At 42.6% G+C, this 20,828-nt stretch overlaps 2 protein-coding genes and 1 pseudogene across 6 annotated transcripts in view; all 3 read left to right on the top strand.

Moving 5' to 3' along the window:
• Positions 1-2,757, top strand: part of MECR (mitochondrial trans-2-enoyl-CoA reductase) — a 34,252-nt gene extending 31,495 nt beyond the window's left edge. For all 4 annotated transcript variants that reach the window (XM_058304749.1, XM_058304751.1, XM_058304750.1 and 1 more), the window contains one exon: positions 296-2,757. In XM_058304749.1, the coding sequence (XP_058160732.1) occupies positions 296-453 (158 nt within the window). In that variant the 3' untranslated portion in view covers positions 454-2,757. The remainder of the gene's footprint in view (positions 1-295) is intronic.
• An 865-nt stretch (positions 2,758-3,622) lies between these two features.
• LOC101442883 (E3 ubiquitin-protein ligase RMND5A pseudogene) lies at positions 3,623-6,489 on the top strand (annotated as a pseudogene).
• Positions 6,490-14,398: 7,909 nt separating this feature from the next.
• SRSF4 (serine and arginine rich splicing factor 4) overlaps positions 14,399-20,828 on the top strand; it is a 28,673-nt gene continuing 22,243 nt past the window's right edge. Inside the window, exon 1 of one of the 2 annotated variants that reach the window (XM_004455654.5) lies at positions 14,399-14,774. In XM_004455654.5, coding sequence (XP_004455711.2) covers positions 14,668-14,774 — 107 coding nt within the window. In that variant the 5' untranslated portion in view covers positions 14,399-14,667. The remainder of the gene's footprint in view (positions 14,775-20,828) is intronic. The other variant, XM_058304754.2, reaches the window with a different exon arrangement.

Raw genomic sequence — 20,828 nt, forward strand, 5'->3', positions numbered from 1 at the left:
CCACTCATACCAGATAAGGCCCACCCTGTTTGTTTGGCCTCCTCTTACTAGGATCTTCGAAGATTCCATTCACAAATGAATTCACACCCACAGGACCAGGGTTTAGGGCTTGAACCTGTCTTTGTGGAGGACATGATTCTGCCTGCCACAGGTGGGGACCAGGCTGCCCCCACCTCCAGAATATGCCTGGCTTTGCTGGAACCTCAGCACCAACTTTGCCCACAGGGGAAGCCCATATGCCATCTCACCAAGCCCCAGCTGATATTCCTGTCTGGCTTCCTCCAACCCTCCACAGACCAGTTCAAGGAGCTGATCCTCACGCTGTGCGATCTCATCCGCCAAGGCCAACTCACGGCCCCTGCCTGCTCTGAGGTCCCACTACAGGACTACCAGCATGCCTTGGAAGCCTCAGTGAAGCCCTTCGCGTCTTCAAAACAGATTCTCACCATGTGATGATCCCAGAGGAGCTGAAGCGAATGGAAGGGAAGGCGGACCAGCAGGACTGGCTTCAGACCCCTAAGTCAGTGCCCCCAACCTTCCCTGGGCCGCTCCTCTTGTCACTGTCACTTCCTATTAGGGGGATTGTGATGCCAGGGGCTTTCCCAGGGCCAGCCTCAGGGTATCTAATAAAGTGTGACCTTCCTAAAAAAAAAAAAAAGCAGCTATCCCTGCCGAGAAGGATGAATCTGCATCTGCCCCCTCCCAGCTCCAAGAAGCTCCCCCCTTGCTCTTTCTTCACTGGCTTCCCCAGTAATCATTTCCTGACCCCCTTGAAACCTGGGCAGGGATTTGTAGGTACAAAAGCCAGTAAGACAATCTCTGCCTTCCAGCCGTCCAAGCCCAAGAAGAATCTTGCAAACAGGAAGGTTGACTGACTTCTCAGATGGCGTGCAGCTCAGTCAGGAGCAGGGGAAGAATCAGCAAGGAAAGAGTGGTACCAGGCTGAGGCCCTCAAAGCCTTGGGGAGCCAAGGAAACGGGGTCTCCTGTGGCTGGATCACCCTCCTGGAACTTCTGTCCTCACTGGGGAAATAGACAACACATCAGTGGTTCCCAGGCGGAAGTGATCTTACCCCCAGGGGACATTCGGCAACATTTTTGTTGTCATAACTGAGGGGGGTGTTAAGGCATCTAGTGGGTAAAGGCGTGCTGTTAAACATCCTACAGTGCCCAAAAAAAGCCCCCACAACAAAGAACTATCCAGCCCAAAATGTGCACAGTGTCAGTAACCCCTGCCTTACGCAAACAGTCCTACAGTAATTGCCAGGGGTTGGTACTGTGAAGACACGGGCAAGGTGCTATGAGCGCATGACTGCATCCTAGCCCAGGTCTCGGGTATGGCTGCCTTCAGGTGAAGCCTAAAGTGATCTCTGTAAGATGAGTAGGGGTTATTCAGGCAAGGAGAAGTGCGCCAGTATAGTGACTTTTCCATGTTAGTTTCATGGTCCACTCATCCAAAGTAGAGAAGAAACTTTGGGTTAGCTCCCTTGTCCCCTGGCCCTCAGTACCCATAATATTCCCTGAGCTTCATTCAGGGAATATTAAATGTCTAGTGTGTACCTGGAGCTGGGATACCAATGAAAAGATGTCATGCTGACCCTCAAGTTGCTCAGACTAGTGAGGGAGGCAGACACAATATAATAATGAGGCCACTGATAGGAGCATTCAGTAAGCCATGGGGACAAGCAGAGGGGCCTCAGCTCAGCCTGAGTGTATCAAGGAAGACTTCCATGGAAATGTCATTCACAGCAAATCTTGATGGCCAAGGAGGAAAGGTTTCAAGCAAAGCCAACAGCACGTGAGAGGGCCTGCTGCTTCTGGGGCTGCAGACAGCCCAGTGTTGCAACTGCCCTAGCCACTGGGGGGACTGAGAACAGATCAGAGCAGTGGGCAGGGGTTAGATCACAAAGAGCCATGAAATCAGGACATGTCCTGATGCACTGGGGAGCCACTGAGGGATTTTAAGCAATGGAATGAAGCCCAGAGTACACATAGTCCCTTGCATGCAAGTGTGTATGCATCTTGCCTTCGGAAGGAACTTGTGTGTCCTTTGGGGAAAGGGACTCACCTCAGCTTCAGCCTGGGGCTAGAAAAGGTCTGAAGACCTTCTCGGGGTAAAATTTGCCACCTCATACACTTGGGCTCAGGATCAGCCCCAACTCACCTAGGTTAGTGGGGACAGATTTGTGTGGTCACTTTGAAAAGAGCCTGGTAGGGAGAGAGACTGCCCAAAGGCTGCAAGAGTGAAAATTAAGGTTAGGCTCTTCAGAGGGAATCCACAAGGATCAAGTTAAGAGGAAAGATGAACCTGTGACCATGGTGAGGGAGCAAGCCCCAGGGACCATCTCTGAGAGGACCGCAGACAGAAAGGACAGTTAATAGCATCATGGTTATGGAGGGAGTAAAGAATGGGCTCAGAACAATGGAGTTATTCACTGTACCCTTAGGAGTCTAGAGGTGGCACCTGGGCTGGTCCTTAAAGGATGATTCTAATTTTCTCAGGAAAAGGAAACAAGCATTACAACTGTGACACCAAATTAAAGTCTTAGAGGTATAACCTTTAGGTCTGAACCTTATAATTTCCCCTAAATATTCACTCTTCCTTTAAGTGAAACCCACAAATCTTAGGTGACACATGGTAGCTTGAAATAAACACTACATTTCCCTGCTTCTCTTACAGCTAACAAGTCCTGACCTATGCAATGTAACCAGAGATGTAAGCTTCTTCCGTACCTCTTTAAAATATAGCTGGCATGCATCCTGTGTCTTTTTCTTCCCTTCTTTCTGGGTACGGAACAGACATGATTCCTAGAGTTTGTGCAGCCATCTTTTGACCATGTTAAGGATGAGAGAGAAACAAAATCAAAGGAGCCTATGTCTGCACCCCAGAGGCTCCAAACTGGCCTCCTCAGGACTTCTTGTACCTGAGAAATAAGCTGCTATCTTGTTTAAGCCCCTATTATTTGGGTTTGGTTTAACACAGCTGAACTTAAACCTAATTGATATGAATTCTGTAATTTGCCTTATGGTAAAATCTGAAGCTGAAAGAGCAAATCAAGGCAGCTTGTGATTCCCAACTAAGAAATTTGGACTTTATCCTGTTGGCAGTAGGGAACAAAAGGTTTCTGAGCCAGAAGATCAGAACTGTGCTTTAGAAAAATCCCTCTGGCAGCAGGATGGTGGAAAATTTGGAGGAGGGAGGCACTAAAAAAAGAGATAAGATCAGAAATTCCCAGGCTTCCGAATTTCAGATGAGTAAACAGCCCAAATTTCAAAGACCAACATGGGGGTTGCAACACTGAAGAGGCCAACAGACCCACTCATCTATGGCCAATAAGTCTTCGACAAGGGCACCAAGACCATTCAATGGGGAAAGAATAGTCTCTTCCTTAAATGGTGTTGGGAAAACTGGAAATCCACATGCAGAAGAATGAAGTTGGACTATGTACAAAAATTAACTCAAAATATATCAACAGCATAAATATAAGAGCTAAAACTATAAAATTCTTAGAAGAAAACGGGTAATCTTCAAGACCCTGTATTTGGCAATGAATATGACACCAAAAGCACAAGCAACAGAACCGGACTTTATCAAAATTTAAAACTTTTGTGCATCAAAGGATATGATCAAGCAAGTGAAAAGACAACCTGGGAGCGCGGGAGCGGGGCGGGACGCGCGGGCAGGGCCACTCCGGGCTCCCTCACCCCCCGCGCCAGGCTACAGCGCCCGCCGCCCCGCCTCAGCCGCCCCAGCCGCGTGTCCGAGAGCCGAGCGGCGTCGCGCCCTCCGCGGGGCCTGGGGCGCCGAGCGCTGCGGGCGGCACGTGGGCCGGCGCGTGACAGCGGAGCGCGAGCTGGAGACGGTGCTGCACGAGGGAGGGGTCGGGCAGCGGGCGGCAGTGCGGGCGCCGCCTGGAGGCGCTCATCGCTGCACCCGCGGCCTCCGGCGCGGGATCCTGCAGAGCCACGGCCAAGATGCTGGATTGTCAGGGACACTTTCACCTGTTTTGACATCGTGCTGTAAAAGAATAAAGGACGTGCCGCTGACAAGAATATAGGTGGACACGGAAGAACACGCAGCGAATGGACACAGAGCAGACAACTGGGGGGGGGGGGGGGCGGAATTTTTAAATAAATAAATAAATAAAAGAATAAAGGACACTGTTCAAAAGTTGGGCTCGGACCACAAAGACATTCACAGCAGTGTTTCTCGGTTTGGAAAAGCCATTGATGAGAGTTTTTATTCAGACATTAGCAGTGTCGGCATAGATGGCTGCTGGCAGGCAGACAGCCAGAGGCGTCTCAGTGAGGCGATGGCAGAGCACTTTCGACCAGGAATGCTGGATGTAGCTGAGGAGCTCTGCCAGGAATCTGGTCTTTCTGTGGACCCAAGTCAAAAAGAGCCATTTGTGGAGCTAAACCGAATATTACAAGCATTACAAGTCAGAGTTCTGAGACTTGCTCTGGAGTGGGCAGTATCAAACGGAGAAATGCTCATAACCCAGAATAGCTCTTTGGAATTTAAGCTACACAGACTGTATCTCATTAGCCTGTTAATGGGTGGAACTACAAATCAGCGAGAAGCTTTACAATATGCTAAAAATTTTCAGCCATCCGCCCTAAATCTTCAAAAAGATATTCAGGTCTTGATGGGAAGCCCTGTGTATCTGAGACAAGGGATTGAGAACTCACCTCATGTTCACCTGCGTGATGCAGACCAGTGGGCTGACATCTGTGACATCACGCGGGACGCCTGCGCCCTCCTCGGGCCGTCTGTGGAGTCCCCTCTCAGTATCAGTTTCTCAGCAGATTGTGTGGCGCTGCCAGCTTTAATTAACAGCAAAGCCGTGATTGAACAAAGGCAGTGCACTGGAGTTTGGAACCAGAAAGATGAATTACCTTGGTAAAAGGTGCTGGTATCACTCTATATTTGCTTGTCGCATTCTTTGTCAGCAAAGAACAGATAGCAATCCATCCATGAAGTTGGTCTGTGGTCATATTATATCAAGAGATGCCCAGAATAAAATGTTGAATGGGAGCACATTAAAATGTCCATATTGTCCAATGAAACAAAGTCCAGGGGATGCCAAACAGATATTTTTCTGAAGGAATAACTTTAGTTTGCAGTTTGTAAGTAAAACAATTGTGGGTGCATTTCAGAAGAGAATGTTCCGTTTAACGCAGTTAACCAAGAACTCCCGTATTTATATAAGCTGTTGCTCCAGAAACGTTGCCAACATTTTAGTATCTATACACAGAGGGGAGTATGCCAGATGAATCTTACCATAGGGTTTTATTATAGTCTTGGTCTTCATTTCTGATCAAGTAAATACACCAGCAGTTGTCATTCAATGCAGGTTTTTATACTTAATTATATGGTGTTTGGTTTTTGGGTTTTTTTTTACTTTTTAACAGCAGAAACAGAAATTGACCTCTCCGCCATGTGTATAATATTTCTCCTGCTTTTACTTTTGTCATTTTCTTGATAACTGTAAGCCTTAAGAGTGCTTATGAAAAAGTTTTATTTCCTGTTATGTATACATAAGTAAACGAAAATTCTTCAGAAAAAGTTTGATAAATTGAATTGTGGTTATAAACTAATTTGCTTTTTTTTTTTTGCTTAAGGAAGAAAAACTGATAAATTTCAATTTTGCTTTTTGATATTTTCCTCTACTCCAGCTCTCACAGAGAAGTCAGCACACTTGCATTTGAACTCTTTTTGTAGCCATGGGCTGCCTGTTTAAAACTCCATAATGAATTTGGCAGACTGGTGTGACAAGTCTTCTGCCAGAGCAAAGTAGAATGAGTATTATTGTTTCTTTGCTTTTATTGCTAAAAGGTGCTTGTTTTAAAGGTATGTTCAATAAAATGAAATTCTGAAGTTAAAAAAAAAAAAAGACAACTGCAAAATGGGAGAAAATATTTGGGGATCATGTATCTAATAAGGATTTAATATCCAAAGTATATAAACAACTACAATTCAATAATAAAAAAAAGACAGCCCAAATAAAAAATTAGCAAAGGAGGATCAAGATGGTGGAGTGAGATGCTTCAGGGCTCTGTCCCCCTACAGAAGCTTTGATCAACTAACACAAACTAACAGAAACATCTTTCTAATCTTTCTAAAAGCTCCAATGAACAGTTAAAGGATTACAGTAACTGGTCAAATGATGAATCAAGAAAAAGGCCACTTAAAAGTGGTAAGATGTTTTGATGCCCTGGCTGGCACTTCTGCCATCCCCTCATCAGCTCAGAATAGAGCTGGCCCAGATTCCCAGTGCAGATCCCTGGTTCTGGTTCCAGTGGGAGCAGAGTAGACCTTGTGCACATACTGGGAGCATGTATGGCTGGCCCAATCTCTCTGGTGGTGGCCTGAGGGACTCAGTGCCCCAAAACTTCTCTGCATATAGAAGGTGGCTCACTAAGCTCTCCTACAGAATGCTGAGGGAGAGCAGTCAAGTCGTGCTACCTGGAACAAGGGGCTGCTGGCTGTGGGACAGACAGTGCCATGCCAGAGACCAGAGACCTTCAGGAAACGTTCCTAGGGAGGAGGGTCAGTCCTATCCATGTAAACAGGGATCCCTAGGGCCACATGTACATTCCCAAGATAAGAAGCATGCACAGAAAGGCACAAAGAGGCCTCTATGCTTTTGTCTGGAGCTGTTCTCCAAAATTATTTTATGGATAAACCCTGAAGGAGAGCACTGAACAGGTCAATCTGCAAAGACTAGGAAAGGTGTGTTTCTTTCTTTTCTTTTTTTTTTTTTTCTTCTTTTTTTCTCCCTTTCTTCCTATTTTTTTTATTTTTGTAGCTCATGGCATTCAAAGTAAACTGTCTTAACATTAGCTGTATACAAGCGTAAGTAACAAATGCCTCAGAATCTAAATTCCAGAAATAACACAATAAAATATCAAAATGTCCAGGTTTCAATAAAAGATTACAAAACATACAAAGGAACATGAAATGACAGCACAGGCAAAGGAGAAGAGTAAATCATTAGAAACTATAAATGAGGAAGATCAGACCTATGACATTCCAGACAAAGCCTTTGAAAAAAGAATCCTAATTATACTCAAAGAGCTAAAGGAAAGCATGGACAAAGAACTAAAGGAAATCAGAAAAACTATAGATGGACACAATGAGAATATCAATAGAGAGATGGAAATTATGAAACAGAACTAAACAGAGTTGAAGGTCACAGTCCCCCAAATTTTAAAAATTCCCTAGAAGGTTTCAAAAGCAGATTGAAGCTGGTAGAAGAAAGAATCAGTGAGCCTGAAGATCAGACCATTGAAATCATCCAGTCTGCAGAGCAAAAAGAGGATAGAAGAAAAATGAACAAAGCCTGAGGACCCACTATGTGCATTGTGGGAATCCCAGAAGGAGAATAAAAAGAAACAGGGGCAGAGAGAATATTTAAAAAAAAAAATGGCTGAAAATTTCCCAAATTTAACTGAAAATGAATATACTCATCCAAGATGCTCAGCAAAACCCATAAAGGATAAACCCCAGTAGACCCACACCGTACCATGTTTTAATCCAAGTGTCAAATGCCAAAGATAAAAACGAATTATGAAAGCCATAAGAGAGAAGCAACGTGTCTCATACAAGGGACCCTCAATAAGATTAAGTGCTCATTTCTCATCAGAAACCATGGAGGCAGTGAGAAGACATATTTAAAGGGCTGAAAGCAAAAAATTGCCAAATAAGAGTTCTATTTCTGGCAAAATTGCCTTTCAAAAATGAGGGAGAGATTAAAACATTCCCAGGGAAACAAAAGCTGAGCACTTCATCACCACGAAACCAGCCCTACAAGCAATGGTAAAGGAAGTTCTGTAGGTTGAAAGGAAAGAACACTAGATGTTGGAAACCACATGAAGAAATAAAGATCTCCAGTAAAGAAAATGACATGTAAATATAATTACCAGTACTCTTGTATTTTTTATTTGTAACCCCACTTTTTACTTCCTACAGGATCTAAAAGGCAAATGCATAAGATATAATGATACATCAATGGTTTTGGACTTGAACTGTATAAATATGTCATTTGTGACAAGAATTACATAAAGGTGGGGGGACAGAGGGTTATAATAACATCGTTTATGTATGCTATTTAAAGTTCATTTGGTATCAAAGCAAACAGCATTGTTATCGATTTAGGATGTTAAATTTAAACCTCGTGATAACCACAGAGAAAATTATCAGAGATTATGCAAACTCACAGAGACAGAAATTAGAATGCAATATACCAGGGGCAGGGGACAGGGTCAATGAGGAGTAAATGCGAAATTAGTGTACAGCTTCTCTTTGGGTTGAAGGGAACATTCTAGTAATGGCTAGTGGTGAGGGTATCACAACATCGTGAATGTGATTAATCCCTCTGGATGGTATGTTTGAGAGGGGTTGGGATGGGAAGATTTATGTCATGTATGTGTGTGTTTGTGTGTGTATGTCTACATTTAAGAAAAAAACTAAAGAGATAATGAGGGAAGTAGATGTGGCTCAAGCAGTTGAGCACCCACATCCCATATGGGAGGTCCCGGGTCTGGTTCCCAGTGCATCCTAAAGAAGACAGACAATGAGCAGACATCAAGCAAAAACAACAAGCAGGGAAACGGACTTTGGCCCAGTGGTTAGGGCGTCCGTCTACCATATGGGAGGTCCGCGGTTCAAACCCCGGGCCTCCTTGACCCTTGTGGAGCTGGCCAGGCGCAGCGCTGATGCGCGCAAGGAGTGCCGTGCCACGCAAGGGTGTCCCCCGCGTGGCCCCCACGCGCAAGGAGTGCGCCCGTGAGGAGAGCCGCCCAGCGTGAAAAAGAAAGAGCAGCCTGCCCAGAAATGGCGCCACCCACACTTCCCATGCCGCTGACGACAACAGAAGCGGACAAAGAAACAAGACGCAGCAAATAGACACCAAGAACAGACAACCAGGGGAGGGGGGGAAATTAAATAAATAAATAAACCTTTAAAAAAAAAGAAAAAAAACAACAAGCAGACAATGAGCAAACAACGAGCAAAATCAAACAAGCAGGAAATGGATGTGACTCAAGCAATTGAGCACCTGCCTCCTACATGGGAGGTCCCAGATTCAGTTCCCGGTGTGTCCTAAGGAAAAAACAGACAGGCAACCAGCAGACAACAAGCACAAACAGTGAGCAAACAGACAAGAAAGGGAAGTGAATGTGGCTCAAGCAATTAAGCTCCTGCCTACCACATGGGACGTCTCGAATTTGATTCCCAATGCCTCCTAAAGAAGATAAGCAAGAGAGCGAGCTAACATGATGGGCTGGTGTGGCAAATTGATGCAACAAGCTGATACAACAAGAAACAAAGAGGAAACAAAATGAGAGACAAAACAAAGCAGGGAGCAAAGGTGGCTCAAGAGATTAGGCTCCTCCCTCCCACATGGGAGGTCTGGGGTCGGGTTTCTGGTGCCTCCTAAAAATAAGAAAAAAGACAGCATACAATGAACAAACACGTGTAAACAATGAGGGGTGGGGGAGAAATAAAATCTTTTTTTTTAATTATTAAAAATAGACAAGGGAGTCATCTGGGGGGGGAGATAATGACAATTAGAAGCAATACCTTTTACTGGGTGGGTGGAATCTATGAATGGAGGAGAAATGCCTCAGAAGGCTTATTGGGACGTAAGAAAAACTTACTAGGACATAAGAAAAAATCTTATTGGGACATAAGAAAAACTAGACTGTCAAATGTGAGCTTTATAACAATGCTAAATTTATTGAACTTCATAACTGCACTTAAGGTGTTTACATAAATGACTATCCTTGTTTATAGGAAATGTGCATGCAAGTACAATGTGTTTAGTGAGCATGATGTATGCAATTTACTCTCAAATGTTCAGAAGATGGATGGATGGGTGGTTGAGAGGAAGGGAAGGAGGAAGACAATGATACTGCAAAGGTGACAAAATGTTAAACTTGGTGGATCTGGGTAGCTGAGGGGTAGAGGGTATGTTGGAGTTCTCTATTTGTGGTTTGTATTATTTTTGCAACTGTCCTGTAAGTTTGAAATTATTAATACAATGTTTTTTAAAATGGGCAAAGGACTTGAATAGACATTTCTCCAAAGAAGATAAACAAATGACCAATAAGCACATGAATATATGCTCAACATGATAAGTCATTAGGGAAATGCAAATCAAAAACACATTGAGATACCCCTTCACACCCACTAGGATGGGGTAGATGTGGAGAAATTGGAACCCGTCTACATTATTGATGAGAATGTAAAATTAGTGCAGCCCTATGGAAAGCAGTTTGTTCCTCAAAAAGTAAACAGAATTACCATATGACTGGGCAATTCCACTCCTAGGTATTTAGCCAAAACAACTGAAACCAGGGACTCAAACAGATACTTGTACATAGATGTTTATAGCAGTATTATTCACAATAGCCAAAAGGGGAAACAGCCCAAGTGTCCATCAACAGATGACTAGATAAACAAAATGCAGTGTACCAATACTGTGGAATATTATTCAGCCATAAAAAGGAGTGAAGTTCTGATACATGCTAAACCTTGAAAACATTATGCCAAGTGAAATAGACACAAAAGGACAAATTTTACATGATTCTGCTTATATGAGGTATACAGAATAGACAAATTCATGGAGACAGAAAGTAACGTAGTGGTTGCCTGGGCATGGGAGCATGGGAGAAAGGAGTTATTGCTTAATGAGTACAAAGTTTGTGTTTGGGGTGATGAAAATGTTCTGGAAATAGTGGTGATGATTGCACAATTTTGTGAATGTGTTTAATGCCACTGAACTGTAAACTTAAAAATGGTTAAAATGGTAAATTTTGTTATCCATATTTTACCACAATTTTTAAAAGGAGACTGAGACACAACAGAGAATGTCAAAAGAGAATTTGGCTTAAATGGATTCTCTCTTCTATACAAGTGCAGGAGACTTTTTAATTTTCAGGCTGAATAATCTCGCTGTGGACTTGAGACAGCTCTTCTGGCTCACAAAGCAAACTATATCCTTTTTAAACGGCAATAAGAGGAACCCTTGGTTCCAAAAGACTGAAAAAGACAAACAGGCATTGCCTCCTAAACCAAAGCTCAGGCATACCTGCAACCCTGGGGCTTCGTGACTCTGGCTCTTCCCTGTTTTTTTCCAGGACCTATCACCCTCAGCTACCTACAGCTACTGCCATAATATTGATGAATGTAAAATTCATGAGATAATAAAGCCGGTCTTCCTTAGGGGAAGACTGAAGCCCAGAAGAAAAAGGTTCTCACATTAACCTGTGTGTGCCAAGCATCCCTGTCCTTGTTGTGCCTGGAAGCCCTCTGCAAGGTACCATGCCTTCTGTGGGGCACTAGGTTCAGGCCAGAAGCAGCTAGAAAAGGTGGAGGAAAAAGACAGTCTGAACTCCTGGCACAGCATCTGCCTGTATCTGAAGGCAGAAAAGTACCTGGGAGGACAGCAAGGCTGGCCCAAAGGTAAGTGGGAAGGAGATATGGGCAACTTCTGAAAGGGATGAGGGTTTTCTCCACACCCACCACCCTTTGCAGTGTACAAACACTTTCATGTGCATCTTCATTTGATTTTTACAACTTCCCTATGTCTTTTAGATTTTAATATCAGCACTTTACAGAAGAAGAAGCTGCTCAGAGAGGTGAAGTAAGTTGCTTGAGCAGCAGAGCTGGCACCAGAAGTCAGGTCCCCTGACCCTGTCTGCCAAACCTAATTCTGTTGACCTCGAGGTTGGCATTGGAATGCCCTCTTTTCTCAGGAATCCTTCATTTTATTCTCTTCTCAGGAATCCTTCATTTTATTCTTGATATGACAACTGAAAGAGTGTTCAAATTTCCTTGAGTGTGTCTCATGGGGAAGCCATTGTAGTAGTCCAGGTGAGAGAACATTCATTTATTCATCAATAAATATTTTGAACACCCATTATGTGAAAGGTATTGCTGTAGGTACTAGGAAGCGTTCCTTGAATATACAAAGAAACAACAAATGTGGTCCTTGATACCAGGGAGCGTACATTCTAGTAGAGGAAAAGACAATGAACAAATGAATAAATAAACAAGGCAATTACAGACTGCAGTAAATGCTGTGACAGAAAAAACAGGGTGATAGCATAATGATAGGGGATATTTGAGGTAAGGCAGGCAAGGAAGACCTGAGGCCTGATGTGTGAAAAATATGATGAGGACTGAACTAGGTTAATAAGCAGAAATGGAGAGAAGTGGATGGGTTTGTGAATATTTAGAAGGAAGAATCATAGTTTCTTGGCCTTTGGGCTGAGATCATGTGCAGAAGAAGAATCAACAGAATAAACTGAATGTGGCAGTTGAAGGAGGGTTGGAAACTCGGGAGGAGGGGCAGGTTTTGGAGACAGGAGTTTCCCTTCTGTGGGAACAATGGGTTTATCAAGGAATGTGACAATTCAGGTTAGTGCTAGCTCATAATAATGTTATGATCCTCACACCTTACTAAATGCCAAATGGATCAAAGCTTACAATATAAAAATAGACCCTAAAAGAATATATCATGGGAGTTCGTTGTTGTTTTTAATCTCAGAGTGAGGAACACCTTTCAAACTATAACATAAAACCCCAGAATCAGAAAACGGCTGCATAAATCTGATATTTAATATCAAATATTTTTGTATGCCAAAGACCACCCTAGGCAAAGTCAGCAGTCAAACTGGGAAAAAATAGTTGCAACTCATGACAAAGAGCTGATTTCCCTAACATAGATAATGAGCTCCTATGCTTCAATTGAAAAAAAAAAAAAAAAAAGCCAACAACACAACAGAAAAATGGGCAAAAGATATAAACAGACATGAAGGATATAAACAGGAAATATAAATGCCTCAAAGACGAAAAAAGGCTTCACCCCACTCAAAATTGAAACTACCCAGAGATAATATTTTTCACCTATCAGACTGGCAAAGATAAAAAAAAGTTTGATAACACAGTGTTGGTGAAGCTGTGGAAAAGCAGGCACTTATGAAGGGGATTTGGGCATTATCTAACACAACTACAAATGTCCATACCCTCTGACCCAACTGTCCTTCTTCTAGGAATAAATCCCACATATATATATACAAAGTTATTCCTAGCAGTAGTTGTAATAACAAAAGATTGGAAAGGATTCCAATGTCCTTCACTAGTGGATTGGTTAAATAAATTACTGTGCACCATATGGTATGAATCCAAAAGAGTGGAATCTCCCTTTTTAAACTCTTGTGGAATGATTTGTAAAATATATTAAGTGCAGAATTGTGTAGATATATTTTATGTATACTATTTGCTTTATGTATGTAAAATACCTTCAGAACAGGGGTTCTTAACCTTTTTTGTTCCAGGGATCCCTTTGCCAGTCAGGCAAAAATCACAGACCCCTTACTAAGTCCACACTGTACTTAATAAATAAATAACATCTGCACCAACACATCCCCACAAGAATAGTTTTTTTAAAATTTCAGTTCAAGTTTACCAACCCCCTGAAATCTTTCCACGACCCCCAAGGGGTCCGTGGGTCCCTGGTTAAGAACCTCTGTTCCAGAAGGATATTTAAGAAACTAATTACATTGTTTATCTCCAGGGTGGGAAACTGGGTGGCTGAAAGACAAGTATGGTAAGACTTCTTGCTATGTATCATTTGAACTGTTTGAATTTTGAACAAGTAGATGAATTATCCTTTCAAAACGTATTTATTAAAACAAACAAAACCTTGTTTTCAAGTAAATCGGGGTGAAAAGGGAGCCAATATTTATTGAGCTCCTATCACGTTCCAGACACTATTCCAAGTATTTCCCATATTCCCTATCCTATTTATTTATCCTAGTCATGCATTGGGATAGGTATAAATTACTCCAATTTTACAGATTAGGAAATAGGTTAGACAGGTCAACTTGCTCAGTGTCGAGCTTACTCTGGCTCCCAAACCCCAGCCCTCTTCACGTCCCGCTTTGCTTCTATTTTAGCAGTGTCCTATTTTTAATATATTATTGGTAACATTTACCGGGTTCTTTATTATGTGCCGGGCACAACAGTACTAAGTGCTTTACCTGCCTACTCAAAACGCTGGAAGGTAGGACTGAAAATCGCCCTATTCCAGAGAAGAAAAGTGAGGCTCAGGGAGATCGCGTAAAGAACCCATGCCCAGATACAAACACGTTTAGAGGTCAGATTTAATCTCAGAGCTCCTTCTATTAAGTTGAAACCACTCCCGGTTCAAAGGACAAAAGCAGGAACTCTCATTCAACTGAGAACCAAGCTTGGCAGGAGGAGGTACAAACACTTCCGGGCCCGCCACCGCGAGCTCGCGAGAGAACGTGCGGGAATGAACGGCAGCAGCGCAGCTAGTGCCGCTTGTCAATCATCTGACCCCGCCTCACGCTGGAGCACCCGCGGGCAGGCCCCGCCCCTCACTCCTGGCCGGGCGGGAAGCTAACGCAGCGTTCCCTCCAGTTACCCTCTGCCTGGGGTGAGGGTGGGGGAAGAGAGAGGCGCGTGCTCGCGAGCTACGTGCTCGCGTACGTCGCCGGGTTCGGCTGTGTCCGTCCCGCCGCCCGCCCGTTGCCGCCGCCGCCGCCGCCGCCACAGCTACCGCCGTGCTCTCGCTTCGCCGGCCGCCGCCTAAGGGGGCTGGGGCCAGGCCAAGCCACCAACAACGTTGCCGGGATGCCGCGGGTATACATCGGCCGCCTGAGCTACCAGGCCCGGGAGCGCGATGTGGAGCGCTTCTTTAAAGGCTACGGGAAGATCTTGGAGGTGGATCTGAAGAACGGGTGAGGAGGGCGGAGGAGGGGCTGGCCGGGTGGGGACGGGGCTCCAGCAGTGCCGAGCAGGCTGCCGGGACGGGAGAGGGACGCCTGCCCCGCACGGAGTAGCTCCCGGCCTGGTCCGGCTCCGCCATAGTCACGGCGCCTTGGGGGCGCGGGTAGGCCCCGGTTCCCACTGCGCCTGCGCGGGTGGGGGTGGTGGAGGGATAATGGGAGCGATGTTGAGTGGGACTAGAAGCCGGAAAACCCGAGTGGAATTGGGGCTCCAGGCGGGAGGGAACAAGTCCTGGGCGCCTAGAAAGTCTTGGGTTTTTCTTTCCCGGGGAAATGGGGCCTTGTTCGTCGTGGGGTAGAGACCAACCTTTCCCGCTCTGAAGGCTGGAAATAGGCAGGATTTCCTGCCCCCTTTTAACCTCTTCCCCAGTCTAATGGATCAGACTGTCACCACCTATCTTTCCTGGAGACAGGAGCTTTGGAAGGAAGCCGTTTTTAGATTTGCCATGTGCCACACTTTTTTGGGCGGGAGACTCTGGTTTGATTAGTGGTAGTTTCGAAAGTATCGTCTTGCGGTGCTGAAAGCCTTTACCGTTCTCTACAGGGGTGCAAAGTTTCCATACTGTGGTTTCCATTCCTCAACTTGCCAAAAAATTGCTTTGCCGTTGTAGAATTTGTTGTTAGAGAATAGTGGCTTCCCTTGCTGGTCTCTGCGTCAACTAGTTAATGTAGACAGACACATACATCTCAAAATTCCTAGCTTATTCCCTGCCCGAATGTGATCTAATTCTTGTATTCCTGTTAATCTACTTTGGGAAAGCAGGACCTTCAGGGGCTACGTGTTTGGGAAAACAGTTGAGTCAGTCTTGGAGAAGATATTCAGTGGGGAAAACTGGGAATCTGGAAATGATAGATAGTAGGACTTGGAAAACGTGGATATAAAAATTAAAAGGAGTAGGGGGAACATTTTAGGGCACTAAATCTGGGGTGTTAGAGTGACCCTTGGCTTTTAATAGATAATTTTTTTAGAAGCCTCTACTTTGCAGCAGATATGGTAGGACTACAATTTATTCCCCAGTGTAATAATAGCAAGAAACACTTGAGAAATTATGAAAGACACCTGAGTGTAAGTTGCACATTTAAGAAAAATTAGTACTACTGACACTAAAATTGTGGTCTGGATTTTAAAAGCCATTTCAAATTGATTGATAGATGGAATCACTTTTCTTGCTGAGGAAATTTTCCTCTCCAAAGTGTTTGCGATTACCAGTTTCTTTTAGAGTAAAGGGCTTAATTTCCCATTTTTTGCAATAAGACCTTCAGTTCATAAGGAATATACTAAAGGAGTGGTGAAATTTTTTTGCTGTAATTGTGATAGAGATATCATAGACCTAAGATTAAAATTCCAGGGATTTTTTTGTTTTGTTTTTTGTTTTTTTTATGTGTGTTTTTGTTTTGTTCTGTTCTGTTTTTTTCCAAAGTCCAACTAAATTGACAAATTTTGTGGGGAAAGCATGGGTATTGAAGCCAGACAGGGCTGAGTAAAATCCTGGCTTCAGCGCTTGATAGCTCTGGGCAAGTTACTTGATTCTCTGAACCTCTTTCCTCATCCACTTGAAAAAGGAAGATTACAAATAATAAATGTAATGCATTTGGCTCCTAGCAGGCTTCCAATAAGCAGCAGCTATAATCAAAGACTGTGATCATTAGAATTCATCTTCTCATACAAGTGTTTGATAACAAACCATTTTTGGTTAGGTCTGTTTTCTAAGGTCATTCTGGGAACATTCAGCAGGTTGATATTTATGTTAATGGAGAAATTGGTTAATAGACCAAATATTTATTGATAACCTACCAACAAGGTGCCTGCTGCTGTGTTAAGTATAATTGGGGGAGAAAGCAAAAACAAACAAACAAAAAAACAATTGTGCTCTTGAGTAAATTAAGTGTGTGTTTAATGATATGTACACGTTGAGTTAAGAAATGCTTGTTCTCACTTTAACTCAAGTAAAGCTTGGAATGGTTTGCTTGAAAAAAATTGAAATGGGCTTTGAAGAGTGTATTGACTGTGGCTTGGAATGAAGAAAGAGAAGTGCTCAGGAATAGTATATGCTGTAACTGTTGATGAGGAGTTGGCTAAACAGTCTAGTTTGGATTGATCAGCCTCACAAATTTAACAGCATAAACCAGAAGAAACAACTATCTGATTTTACACTGTTAAACAGTCAAAATCATGGATACGAATTCTAAGGCTCTGGAGGAAAGAATTGAGCAGCCTAGGAAATGATGAGGTATGAGGAAGGACAGGTCTTTTCAAGACCCTAAATACCTGGGTCTCTTTTGATAACTATTTGTTCTTGTAGTTCTGCTGCCAAACCGTGTTATACATGAAAAGCAGTGATTGAGAGTCAAGGTTAAAATAGGTAGTGAAAGTCTTTTGAGAGGTTTGAAGACAGGTGTGACAGTCACCAAATGAAGGACACACAGTATGACCTGACAGCATTCAGGAATCATTGCAGAGGAAAATGACTTCTGGGAAGAAGACCAATGATAAAGATACATTTCAAGCAAGAACTGGTGGACTCAATGGCAGAAGTATCAGTGAATCTGAAAGGAAGGAATGGATACAAAAGGAAAAGATGGCATAATTTAGCAACACATGTAAGCTCATAGCCCTGGAAACTGAGAGAAATAGTGGCTCTCCCTACTCAGGTGCATCTTTGAACATTTCTGGATTGTGATTTTTAGTAATTGAAACTCAAAAGCAGATTTTGGATGGATAGGACTTTGAAGAATTGCTGAGGAGTTCAAATTTGTGGTAGAAGTGAATATATCAGTAGACATTTTAGACTGAAAGGCTAAAGTTCAGGATTAATAAACAGGACATAAAATATTATAGAAAATTGCCAAAATGAGGAGGCAAATCGGTTCTCCAAAGGACATGTAGTGTCCAGGAGAGGATTTTATGGGCCCTTTTGGGGTTTGGAGAAGACATATGTATGCAGTAGTTCATTGCCTGCCATTTTATTGTACCATACAACCCTGGCTGATACTTTGAAACGCGTGAATTCATAAGATATCCTTGATGACTCCACATGGCACACATCACTAATCACTAAAAGTTGGGTCAGTTCTAAAATGGCCAGATATTTAATCATGAGCCACTTCAAGGATCTAGATTGCCTCTTTTCCTAAAAGATGGGTCAGTTTGGGGCTCAAAACTTGATGTAGCTCTCCTAGGACCATATGGACTACTCCAGATCCCATTAGGGTCTCCTCTAGTCATACCTGCCACAGTAACTCCAGCAAGAGCCACTATGGGACCAGGGGGAAATATCCTAGGAGTGCACCAAGAAAACAACATTCGCAGCACCTAAGTAGAGAGAGTTCCCATTGCTCTTGTAACTTTTGCTAGTTTTGATCATATGTGGATTCTATGGATTTTATTTTGCAAATAAATCACTTTCTTCGTGAGACAACTTAGAAAATTCTTCCTAGCCAGTTAGAAGCAGCAGATTGGCATATTACTTATACATACATGTGTAAATACATATTTGATTCAACTTCACAAAGACCTACTGAATGTCATAGTTTTCCTTAGTTGTTCAGGACTTGGAGTTGTCCTGGGTGGTACTGCAGGCACAGATCCTAGACAATGTATGTCCTGCCATGGCCCACCAGGTGGACTGGGGGAGAGTGTAAACTACAATGTAAACCATTATCCATGTGGTGCAGCAGTGCTCCAAAATGTATTCACCAAATGCAGTGAATGTCCCATGATGATGAAAGAGGTTGTTGATTTGGGGGGGGGAGTGGGGGGGAAGTATGTGGGGACCTCTTATATTTTATGAATGTAACATTTTTTTAAAAATAGAAAATTTTTTCCTTAGTTGGTTAAATATATGTTTAGATTTATGAAATCAATTATTTATGAAAGGATTTGTCTTAATTCAAACAGTTTTAAGCATCGTCACAGAAAGACGGCTATATTTGGTTAATGAGCTATTAAAAATAAGCTGTTAACTGTTTAAGTCACACTCAAAATTAAGTGTAGAAGACTTCAGTACAGTAGTTCCTGTTTTGCCACACAATATATCTTAAATAGATCTTTTTTAAATCCATTTTTTTCTATTTTTAAAATTTTATTAATATCCTTTTTTTTAAAGATACATGGGCCACAGAAAATGTTAAATTAAAAAATATAAGAGGTTCCCATATACCCCACACACCCCCACTCCTCTCACATTGACAGTTTCTTTCATTAGTGTGGTACCTTCATTGCATTTGATGAGTACATTTTGGAGCATTGCTACACAGCATGGATTATAGTTTATGTTGTAGTTTACACTCTCTCCCAGTCCACTCTGTGGGATATGGCAGCATATATAGCGTCTTACATTTGTCCCTGCAGTATCATTGAGGAAAACTCCAAATCACCCCAATATCACAGCTCTCTTTCCCTCTCCATGCCTTCAGCATCTCCCATGGCCACTGTCTCCACATCAGTGATATAATTTCTTTTAAATACATCTTCATATCGTTTTCTCTATACTTCAGTTAATGACTTAAACTTAACACATCCAAAGATGATCTTACCTGCCTAGTAGCAGAAAGGGTAAGCCCCAAAATCTTTGGATTTTTAGTTGATTAAAAGCATGAAGGGAAACTTGTCTCTAAATTTCAGAACCTGTTTCATATTACAGTGAAATCATGAATAGTCAGAATTTTCAGGGGATGGGCTGGTCTGTTTGATTGGACTTTCACAATATCCAAATATTAGCAGGAGGTTTTTGTTTTGACTTTGTTGAATGTACATTAGTATTGAAGATAGTTAACTTTTTTTTTTTTACCTGTTGTTTAATAAGACTTTTGGTGAGTCAGATCATTATTATTTGTATCCCTGATCACTGCAGGACATTCTACCAGCCCCAGAATCTACATAGGAATTTTTTTTTACCTTGAGTGAATCTCAGATGGGAGCTTGTATTTTGTTTTGTTTGTTTTTTTCTTTTAAAGGGAGAATAAGGGGAATATATTATAGTTAAATGTTCCAGTTTATTGAACTATTAGTATATTCTCAATATGAGAGAAAAAGTACCTTCACCCTCTTATCAAATGGCAGGTAATTGCTTTATCATTTTTATAATGATAAAACCAATGGGTGACAGGAATGACTAAAGAAAGCAAATGCAAGTTTTCTCATTTTATCCATTTTCATTGTACAGTTTGGTGGTATTAATTACATTCACAGTGTTGTTACCATCACCACTACCCATTAAGCAATAGCTCCCCTTTCCTACCTCTCCCTAGTCTCTGGTAACCTCTAATCTACTTTCTGTCTCTAAGAATTTCCTTATTCTAAGTATTTCATGTAAGTGGAATCACAAAATATTTGTCTTTTTGAGTCTTAACCAACAAAATATTTCCAAGTTTCATCCATGTAGTAGCATGTTTCAGAACATTCATTTTTATGGTTCAGTAATATTCCAGCATATGTCCATACCACATTTTGTTTATCGATTCATCTTTTTTTTTTATATCTATTTCTCTCCCCCTCTCCCCACCCCCCCATTGTCTGCTCTCATGTCCATTCGCTGTGTGTTCTTCTGTGTCTGCTTGCATTCTCATCAGGCAGCACAGGAATCTGTGTCTCTTTGTTGTGTCATCTTGCTGTGTGTGCAGCGCCACTCCTGGGTGGGCTGCACTTTTCTCACGGGAAGGCTCTCCTTGCAGGGCACACTCCTTGCGCATGGGGCTCCCCTACGTGGGGGACACACCTGCATGGCACAGCACTCCTTGAGTGCTACCACACAGGTCAGGAGGCCTTGGGTTTGAACCCTGGACCTCCCATGTGGTAGGCGGATGCTCTATCAGTTGAGCCAAATCCACTTCCCTATCCATTCATCTTTTGATGGACATTTATTTGGGTTGTTTTCACCTTTTGGCTATTGTGAATAATGCTGATATGAACATTGATATATAGATATCTCTTTTAAGTTTCTTGTTTTTAGCTTCTGGTGTATATACTTGGAGTATATTTTTTCCCGTAGACATAGATAATTTTTA

This window comes from Dasypus novemcinctus, chromosome 9 (assembly GCF_030445035.2).
Source record: "Dasypus novemcinctus isolate mDasNov1 chromosome 9, mDasNov1.1.hap2, whole genome shotgun sequence".
Taxonomy (NCBI): domain Eukaryota; kingdom Metazoa; phylum Chordata; class Mammalia; order Cingulata; family Dasypodidae; genus Dasypus; species Dasypus novemcinctus.